This window comes from Siphateles boraxobius, unplaced genomic scaffold (genome assembly GCF_051911475.1).
Source record: "Siphateles boraxobius isolate OS27281-9 unplaced genomic scaffold, OSU_SipBor_1 130, whole genome shotgun sequence".
In the NCBI taxonomy this organism is placed as follows: domain Eukaryota; kingdom Metazoa; phylum Chordata; class Actinopteri; order Cypriniformes; family Leuciscidae; genus Siphateles; species Siphateles boraxobius.
In genome coordinates, this window is record NW_027508734.1 from 9291231 (window position 1) to 9302500 (window position 11270).

Sequence of the window (11270 nt, forward strand, 5' to 3'; positions counted from 1 at the left end):
ACACACACACACACACACACACACACACACACACACACACACACACAACTGATGCGAATTCTCCGCCCCCTCGTCAATATCAGGACCTCGTCAGTATTTCTTTCACCCTTTTATTGATGGACAGTGTTACATTGTGTGAGAGATTATTTGCTCCAAGTAAGAATGTTTTAGTGTGAAATTGAACACAATATATGCCAATGTTGTTTTCAATAAAAAACATTTGCACAAAGCAAGCCGATCCACTTTTCCATGTTGATAAGAGCATTAAAATGAGAAAAAATAATGGGACAAAAAGAAATCAAGAGACATTTAGAATAGATAAAAATGTGCGATTAAATGCGATTAATCGCGAGTTAACTATGACACACACACACACACACACACACACACACACACACACACACACACACACACACACACACACACACACACACACACACACACACACACACACACACACACACACACACACATATACAGTATATATCTATATATATATATATATATATACTGTGTGTTAGATACAAACTTTTATGTTCGATATGAATTATTCGTTTTGTCAGCATTATTTTTTATATAGTTTTAGTTTAATAGTTTTGTTTTAGTTTACGATAACAACTGTACAGAAAAAATGAAAGTCGTAAAGGTTTGGAATGACATGAGGGCGAGCAAAAGATTGTGAAATTTTCAGTTTTTGGTGAATTATCCCAATAAGTATGAGATTTGAGTATGATATAAAATATAATTTATGTGATGATATTAAACGGCAAGCAGAAAAAAAGGAGTTTGGTATGTCAGAGTAACATATTAACTGCATTATCCTACAGAATATATGATGTTTTTCATGGTCATTAGAGCATTGTTTCCTCTTGTTGACTTCATTAAATTTCACCCAAAAGTGATCACGGATGTTGCACGGGAAGGAGAGGAAACAGACATGAGAGAAAGAGAGAGGGATGGGGTCATGGGGGGATGAGTGGGCATATGCCAGTTGTTGAGAAACTGAGAGAGATGGGGACCTACAGAGGAATGCTGGAGGGATGAGAGACGAGAGGGAGGGAGCGAGAGAACAAGAGAGGGCTAGAGGGCTGATATTTAATGTGATAAATGGATTGTGACAGCGTGTCTCCAAACCCCCTCCAACCGGAGAGGAAGACCACAGAAATAGAAGGCAGGGCTGGGGAGAGGAAAATGAGTTTAAACAAGAAGGATAGAAAACTGTGCAAAAATGACAAAACGGATCACAAGTAACGAATGTTCTTGCTAATTTTACTCCAAACTAGATGATGCCATTACTAGGAATGAAAATGAATTTCTTTCGTTTACTCACCAGCATGTCATTTCAAACCTGTATGAATTTCTTTCTTTCTTTAGTGAGACGAATTCTGAAGGCTGTGCTGGTTGATCTTTTCCATGCAGTATTAGTGAATGGGGTCTCAAGCTTCCTAAGGGTAATAAAAGTGGCCCATGTGACATGTTTGAAGCAGGGTTATTTTAGCCATTATTTTAGTCTATTATGGTGTTTTCTATTTTAATGCTTCTATTTAGCTTTAATTTGTTTTTTTCTTTAGTCATTTTATTACTTTTATTATTTTTATTTTGCCAAGGCAACATTTCTAATTCTTTAATTTTATTTTACGGTTTTCATTTAATTTGTATTATGTTTTATTTCAGGTATCGAAAACTATTTTTAATAGTTTTAGTTTTAGCTAACAATAACAACACTGGTTTGAACTGAAGCCATTTGATGGCTTTGTGTGAGAAAATTACTACATTTTAAAGTGCACCTATCAATGTTCCCTGTAATTTTTGTTCTTGCTGAGCAAAACTTTTTTCTATTGGGCGGACATATTTCGCCACCTGAGCAAATATATTCTTTATACCTGACCTGTACAGCATACGTAGAAACACAACGGTTTCAACATTCAGTTGTAACTTTTAACTTGAATGTGGCATTTCTATTTTATTTGACCCTTGATGTAACTTATTGGTATTAAATCATATTTTTGAAAAACAAGCAGTTAATTAAGAAGTCACTAAATGAAGCACATTTTAGGTTACCTGATATTTTTTCACAGTGCTTTTGTACAGTCAATTAATTGTGTACAGGAAGCATTAAACCATCAAAGTTAAATGATTGTTTATTTCTTATGAATTTCCAATATTTTCTTTAGCAGGGGGTTGCAAAGTTTTTAATGGCAATGAGCCCGTGAGATTCTTTATTTAGGCTTATAATATAATAAAATATAGGCCTAATATAATATAATATTAAAAAAACGAATGAAGTATTTGAAGTGATATAATATATCAGTTTAAATGCTTCAATTTGTTTACATATTATATTATTATAATATATAACAAACTGAAGCATTTAAATAGATCGAATAGCTAAATATGTGAACTCTTCTATAGTAATCTAACCATGCCTGAAACCCCCCCACACACAAAAACATAGATTTAAACTAATGATAGCCTATTTTGAATTTGCACGCGAGTGGGTGTGTAATTGTTACCGTTCTGTGTCCATGAACAGTTATTTCTACCACTTTAATCAAACCACTCTTCTTTAAAACATTATGATGTGATTTTATTTCACATGTCTGCGTTTCTCGTTGCCTCTCGTATCGAGCTATTTGGTCCGCACGCAAGACTCACTGCCAATCACACGTGCTCACATCATTCTCTTTCTATGAAACCTGTAAACTGCATTCACCAGTTTTCACTCAATAGCGGTTGACCAGAGCACTGAAATTATTTCTCACTTAAACTACAATCAAATGGATTTCCCCACACATTTCGCGTCAGTCCTCTGCGTGCCATTTTAATCTTTTCTGCACGGCCGCGGCTTCAAGTGCGCGGCCTCAGCATCAGAAGTGTGCGGCCGCGCACTCGTGCAGCTTAGAGGGAACATTGGCACCTATTATCCTATTTTAAAGGTTCCTAATTTTGTTTAAGAGTTCTCCTACAATAGGTTTACATTAAATTCCAGCGTGAGTCCTCGTCCTTTTGAAGTGCATCAAAGTGGATTCTCGGAGCTGGAAACAGCATCTTCTTGACATGAACAACACGAACCAAACTCTTCCAGGCTCAGCTACAACTAAAGTGTCTGAGGGTCAAAGTTGATATTGTTCAGAGGCGGCCAATGAAAACCATAGACTGGCATTATGCAAATGTGTTACATTGTTACATAGGTTTGTAACAAACAGCTATATTACACACTGGATGAAAGGTAATATTAGAAAAAGCATAATACTGTCAATTTAAAGGGGCATTCGGCAACTATTTCAACTTCCCTTTTTTTTTTTTTTTTTTCGCCCGCCACCACCCCCCCTCTTTGGAGGACAACTTTATTTTTAATAAAACAGAAAAAGAGCATATATACACAATATATTACAATACAGACAATAAATGTGTATACAGTAACTATTCAAGTAACTATTACTATTGCTATTACTATCACAGTAACTGTGAATAGCATAACTATTCACCCCGTACAGTGTGAGCCTGGGTACATAAGTGAAGGGGGGGTTATAGCACCATATTCAAGGTGTAACACGTAACATAGGACAAGTGACAGACAAACAACAACAGAGAACACATCTTGAGCACATTATTCTTATTCTTATTCTTATTATTCCTTCCCTTTTTTCTCCTCTTTTCTTCCCCCTCTTCCTTCCCTATTTCACTTAATAAAATCGTTTAGAAATCATTTGGATGGTTTAATAACCTGTTCTGGTGAGAATGGTAACTTTCCCCGCTCCCCCCAACTTTCCTAGGTGGAAAACCAACCTTGGAACATGGTGACTAACATCCCGGAAAGTTGGAAATAGGAAGTCTCGTGAGAAGCGAGAACGAGCGAGAAACACAAACTGCTTTTCGGCAATTCGACATAAACACACACGCCGCTCTCAATGTGTATGATGCATTACCCACCTCGGTAGACATACTCCACATGATAAAGTTGGCCGGCTCCGATAATAACAAATGCACATGAGCAGCGGTAGAAAGGGGGAGGAGGGGCCGCAAGTGAGTTTTTTACGACATTGTTGTGAAATATACGCCTCACAGCTGTAGGGGGAGCTCGCTGAGAAAACATGCGACAACAAAAGTGAAAATCAGCGAAGAAATAGCTAGATTTGCCAAATGCCCCTTTAAGTAGGTTTATTCACTGAAAATCTTGACACCCGCCCTAGTGATTCATAAATGTATAGTCTAGACTCCTGAATCAGTTGATCCAGACAACTTTTATGAAGCTTTTTTGATTTAATTTGGTGCTTTAGTGTAATTCTTTTGATCCCAAAAAGAAAAAAAAAGAAAAGAGTACACTTCACAATTTCTCCTTTTGTGTTCTACAGAAGAAAGAATGTCATGCAGGTTTGCGACAATGTGAGGGTGGATAAAAATCATGACAGGACTTTCAGTTTTGAAAGGAAGAGAAAAAGTGAACAAGGAAGGTTGCAAACTGCCTCCTGGTGGACCTGGAGAAAGAAAGAAAGAAAAAAAGAAACTAGTACTGAGCAAAGAAAAGAATAATGTGGGGAAAATATGAGTTGCCCTTAATTTACAAAATTCTTGATTTCAGTCCAATTAAATATCCACAACTCAGGCTCTGAATGAAAGCTTTCATTGTAAGTCAGTTCTTCAAACTGGAGACTCTGGCTTGTCTGGAGTATCAAATATCCTCCTGTGTGTCAGAGAAAGAGAGCCACTCTGGTGGATACCATGTTTTGCGGGTGAAGAAATGTGTCTGGAATTTGGTATCAAGGGACACGTTTCTTCTTCCAAAAAACCACGTTGACTTACTCAGATTGATTGTAAGAGTGAAACTACTCAGTAGATGTAGGCGTAATGCTGCGTTTCTGTCATTGAGATTGTTGCTTGTTTTAGTCAGTCATATGAACTTTTCTTTATGACAGTAATTATTAAAACCTGACGTTATTTACTTACCCTAATACAAACCCCCTCAGACCTTCTTTCTTCTAAGGAACATATACCCCCAGTTTCAAAGACAAGGCTTAAGTCTAGTCCCAGACTAAAATGAAAGTTTGAGTTGTTTGAACTGAAAACAAATTGCACTGACATATCTTAAAATATGTCAGTGCCATTGTTTTGTCTCAAGAAAGATGCACACCAGTAAGTTTTTTTTTTTTAAAGGCACATTTATAAAAGCTACTTAAATGTCCTAATATTGTTATGGTATGTGGGGAGATGAACCCAATCGCAGATAGTATGCAATTAACACGGTTTTATTCAGGGAAAACAGGGAAAACAAAACCCACGATGGGGCAAAACAAGGCTGGTGGGCAAAAGCAAAAACTAACAACACTAGACTAAGACTAGACAGATAACTAGACAAATAACTAACAACAGCAACAAGATCAGGATTTTACAAGACAGAGTTCTTTACAAGGTACTCACGGGAAGGTCTACACACAAGTATTGTATCACAGGATACACACACAGGAATCACAATGAACCGGCACAAGACAGCAACCACAAGGGGATTAAATAGGGGAACACTAATGACGAGGACAGGTGAAGCCGACTAGACTAATGACAAGACACGGATAACAAGGGGGCGGGGTAACGTAACGAGACAACAAGCACATGGCCTAAACAATTGGCCATGCGCTTGTACACAAAACATGATTCGATCATGATCCTGCCTCACGACTAGGGAAAATCAAGGACACTAAGGCAGAATCATGACAAATATTGAACTAAGGCCTAATCCTGGCTTAATCTAAACCCTTTCTGTGAAACCGGCTCATAGTTTAGCGGACTGTTAATGCTGCTAAGGGCTCGTTACACCAGGTTGAACGCCAGTGATTGGTTGTCATGTGTCACGTCCCATGACTGATCGCAACGCAGCAAGGCTGAATAGTTATATAAACGATTAAAATATGAATAAGAAATTTCGTTTTTGTGTGAATGTTTCCTTTTAATAAATCTAAACCACTCATTATCCTGATATAATCTCTTCCAGTTTTTTTAAAAGTTTTTTTCTTCACTCATTTTACCTTGCGCTGCATCAAACACATGAAGTAAACTGAACTAGAGCCTCAGTTCTTTCAGTAATCGTACTGTTTTTGTTATACAAACACTCATGACATGTTAATATTTGTAATAATAATTGTGGCTGTTGTGTTTCAGTGCGGACGGCGCGGTTCTCTCAGGAGCCTGCAGACCAGTCAGTGGTTCTAGGCCAGAGGGTGGTCCTATCCTGCGTGGTCTTCAACTATTCGGGCATTGTGCAGTGGACCAAGGATGGACTGGCCTTAGGCATCGGAGAAGACCTCCGAGGTCAGTGATACATGGCGCTCTTTATTTCTTACTTTTCATATTTTTTAAGTCTAAACATTTTTCTAGTTGAATAGTAGTTGTTCATTTAAGCCATTAGTCGACTAAAGGCATGTTTATATTAATTTAATTACTTTAATATATACTGAGGAAATACTAAAACTAAATTTTCTAACACTAAACCATAATGAGCGTTTAATATGCATATATAGGTGTAATATATAGCTTATTCCACTCTCATGCGCACGTAAAGCTTGCTGTAAAACACCAGCAAAAGCAATGATTATGAATGTGTCAGAAAAAACAGAAAGGAGACATTTTAATGGTTTATTAATAAACTAGTGTATTCTGAGTCAGTGGCGGCTGCAAAGATGAAGTTGACGATGCTGACTCGCCATCTCCGCAGTAAAGTGAACCCGCCTTTAGAGAAAAATACATAATCAGAGAGCTTTCGATTCTAATTGGTTCATAAGTAGACATTTCAAGCTTTCTATATATATAATGCTGATGTCTGTGAAATAATAATTATCATCTCCTTGTAAACTGCAAAAACGGGAGTCCGTGAAAACAGTGACGGCATGCACATGCGTATTACATGTTCAGTAGTTTTTCTTTACAAAGTGACATCGCCAAATACTGGCATGGCAGCAGAACGTTGTCGTCTGTACAAAGAAAATACCTTTCCGTTTTTAGCAGATCGTCGTCATGTAAATGTACAATTAGCCCTACTAAAAACCAATCACCCTAGCAAACACTTAGATACACACACACACACACAAAACTGCCAGGATACCATAGCAATAGATTGGCAACACTTTTCTTCATAAAATGTAAAAAATGTGTGTATTTCTTTCTTTCTCTGTACTTTTTAGTTTTCCCTATGTACACCCTTTCAATTTCATCTCTCATCTGTCTCACTGTTTCCCTGTTTGCTTGTTTTCTCTCTAACTTTTATGCTCTCTTCTCTTTTGCTCTTTTGCTTTCTGCTCCACTAGCTCATCTTTTCTCACTCCTTGTGGACTGTCATGAGAACAGTGAGGGCAGGATGTGGTATTTTTAACCTCTGCCATTATAAATAGATAAATGTGGACCTGATAAACTACATTTGCTGCATTTGCCAGATTTGTTAAAAGACATGAGGCATGAGGGAGATTTCTCTTTCTTGCTCTCTCTCTCTCTTGCTCTCTCACTTTGACTCAGTGTAGTTGTATTTACACTGTGATGCTTCACTGGTTTGTCCCCGTGGCTTTCATATAAAAGGATGTGAACAAATCCTGCACTCACACACACATACACACATACACAAAATGTGCACACACAGAAATACATGCGCACGTACTCAGCGGCGCACAGCACACACTGACATCTCAATCCCAGAGTAGAGAGAGGGTTGTGTGGGTTGGGGATGTGTGATGTAATTCACAGCAGAATTTTTGACATTTCTCTTGCAGCAGAAGCTGGAAATGTCCATGTCATAGCGCTAGCGTATATCATGCAAACTCTACTGGCATCCAGTGGTGGATAACATCACTGCACTGCATGCTAGTTTTTTTCCTTGTTAGTAGGCATGCGTCTCGTACTATTGCTTAGAGATCTGAGATTTGAACAAACCTTTAACCGTAATTATTTGGTGCAGAAATGAATAAGACCGCAAATCATGTGGATTGAGAGGTGTGCTATTTCTTATCCAAGCGAAATGGAGGAAAAAATATCACAGATAATTCAGGACAAGAATATCAGATTTAAGGGTGGCCATTATTTTTATTTGGGCCAGTAGACAACCACCCAAAACACCCTAGTAAGTGCAGAAGCAACGCACTAGAAACCACATAGCAACACACTAAAAACAACCAAAAACACCCTAGAAAGTGCATACTTGAAACCACATAGCAACACACTAAGGAGCAGATCTACAAAACAAGGCAAATTACCGTGAGAGTGTAATTCCCAAAAATGCAGATGGGAGTGGAAATTTCTGCAAGTCATCTACTGATGACGCGGAAATTAAAGAACACAGACGCAACCGAATCATTTCCATAATGACCAACGCAATTTTCCAAGAGCAGTAATTAGCGTCTGGTTTAAGACAATGCTTTTTTGGGTGGTAAATGATGGCGCAAATACCAGTAGATTGTCTAGCGCAAACCTTAGTAAATCACCTTGCATGATTCAATTAAAGTTAAATACTCTCCTCTCATAAATTTTTAATCTGAAAAAGAAACTCCTACTAATGCATATGCAATAAGGTCAGACGCAAAAATAACTATCCAAGGCTTTTCAGCACAAATTTTTCACTGCGTGTCTTTAGTAGATCCTGAAAGTCGTTTTTTTGAAGCCAAAAGATGGTTTGCGCTGGCGCAAGCTGTTAGTAAATCTGACCCTAAGAACCCTTTTACACAGAACTTTTTTTTTCTTCTTTTCACTATGCTGCTTTTCCATTGTTTTTCTATGTAAAAAATGCAAGCATCTTTTGACCGTCTTGCGCATAACATTGCACTCTAAAAATGCAAGCATCTTTTGACCGTCTTGCGCATAACATTGCACTCTAAAAATGCAAGCATCTTTTGACCGTCTTGCGCATAACATTGCACTCTAAAAATGCAGTGCTCAAGTTAAGCTTTTATGAAACGTGTTTTGAGACCATGCCTGTGTCTCGCGTTTTTTCGCGTTCTGTGTGAATGGCCCTTGAAAGCTATCAGATCACTGTAGCAACCACATAGCAAAACATTAAAAACCACTCAGAATGCTTTAGCAACCTCATTGCAACACTATGCAGAACACCACATAGCAACACAGAAGAAACTACCCCGAACACCCTAGTGACTGCATAACAACACACTAAAAACCAATCAGACCATTCACTGTTTCTTCAGAAAATGCAGAAGAGCTCAGTCAGTGTGTTTTTATGTTCAAATAAAGACTATCTACCTCCAAAACGTGACAAATTCTGATCTGCGTGTGCGTGTCTTTTTGCAGCCTGGCCCCGGTATCGAGTGTTAAGGCTGGTGGATGTTGGGCAGTATAATCTGGAGATCTCGGCCGCTGAACTCTCAGATGACTCTCTCTACGAGTGCCAGGCGACAGAGGCTGCGCTGCGCTCACGACGGGCCAAACTCACCGTCCTCAGTGAGTCTTGTGTGTTTGCTTAGAAAAGAGCCTCTATGGTCATTCATTCTATAGCTTGTTGTTTTAAATGTTGACTATGATGGTTTTGCCAGAATATGAGGAGTGAAGGGGTTAATGCGTTATGAAATGAATAGATTTATGAGTTGCTTCCATTAATAATTGAACTCCACATGTGTTTGTGTCTGTAGTTCCTCCCGATGAGCCGGTGATTGAGGGGTCCCCGGAGATCCTCCTCACAGCAGGGGTTCCCTATAACATGAGCTGTGTGTCCCGTGGAGCCAAACCTGCCTCCGTTATAGAGTGGCAGAAAGACGGCCTGCCGATAGAAGGGACCGTCAGCACCACGGTGAGGCACACACATGCCGAAGTTTTGACCTGTCTGAGTTTAAATGTATATAATAGCTTATGTAACTCAAGAACAAAGGTATCAACCATTGGCTGTAAAACAAAATGGACAAGCGTGTCTTCCACTGTAAAAGGAAAATATCCAAAATATCGCAGTGGACACACACACACACACACACACACACTGCAAACCGAGTACACACATACCCGAAGCCTGAGTCTGTGCAGTAATGGACCTGCGGTATCGAGGTCTCGCCCACACTCTCACTCCCTCAGACTCAATCGCATCACAGCTGTCAATCAGACGTTACACACTGTTTATAGCATTGAATAACTAACTAAAATCAAACAGATTGGAACAACGAACACTTGAACTAATGTCTGTGTGATGAGAACTACCTTAAATTACAGAAACCATCTTTGGAAAAAAATAGATTTTAAGTGCAATTGGATTTATAAGTTTGACTAACGTCCCATTTGATTACATGGACATAGTGGGGTTTATGACTTATACTGCAGCCAGCCACTAGGGGGCGATCAAAATGCTTTGGCTTCACTTTTCAGCACTTGTGCGATACACTTGGTATTAACCATAGGCACACTTGGTATTAACTATATATATACACATATACATAGATGCATCATTAGCGGCTGTTTCTATAGACCGATATAGACAAGTCAAAGCTTGTCTGTGAACATTCGAGAGCAAGTTGACTAAACGTCTGCAAACGCATTTATGAATATCTATATCTGAAACTAAACTAACACAATACAACAAGACAAAGGCATTAGCTAACACGACATTAAAAAGTTACCATAGTTTAAAAATCTGTCTACGTATACATATCTACAGTATGTTATCAACAGTATAATTTTGTTGCACAGGAGGTGCTTGCAGACAGGAAACGCGTGACCACACGCAGCTTCCTGCCCATTCTACCAGTGGATACAGACACTGGGAAGAACTTCACCTGTGTGGCTACTAACCTGGCCGTGCCGATGGGCAAACGGACCACTATCACCCTCAACGTACACCGTGAGTCTAGAACCCTTTCCAGCTTTAGTACCATTTATGAGGAAAGTTATTAAAAAAAATTATTTTCTGTGGTCCAGTGTAAAAAAAGATATTTCAGACATATCCACCTTATTTTGTAACGTAGAAGCTATTTTGTGTGAATGTGTAAGACTTCATTAGTTGCTATAGGTTAGTAACTAGAAGTAATAAAATGCAAAAAAAAAAAAAAACTGTTAGCGCTACACACCAGTGTGTTTATAATTCTGACAATATGTTAAAATAATATGGTAAGAATTACCAGTTTGCAATAGTTCGAGCAGCATAACCTGCTGTTTTGTATAGCTAAATATAACTGGAAACAGATGAGACCGGAAGTGAGACACATTCAATTTACAAATAGCTGTGCCGCTTTTACGTGAAAAATAAGGTGGATAAATATACATTGAAAATCGATATAAATCAACGAAATAATACATCAGGCAGT

The 11270-nt window shown here is 38.5% G+C and overlaps 1 protein-coding gene across 2 annotated transcripts in view; it reads left to right on the forward strand.

The window, feature by feature from the left end:
• Window positions 1-11270, forward strand: part of kirrel1a (kirre like nephrin family adhesion molecule 1a) — a 46979-nt gene that overhangs the window by 19267 nt on the left and 16442 nt on the right. For both annotated transcript variants that reach the window (XM_077227827.1, XM_077227826.1), the window contains exons 2-5: window positions 6154-6303; window positions 9277-9426; window positions 9615-9772; window positions 10657-10807. In XM_077227827.1, coding sequence (XP_077083942.1) covers window positions 6154-6303; window positions 9277-9426; window positions 9615-9772; window positions 10657-10807 — 609 coding nt within the window. The remainder of the gene's footprint in view (window positions 1-6153; window positions 6304-9276; window positions 9427-9614; window positions 9773-10656; window positions 10808-11270) is intronic.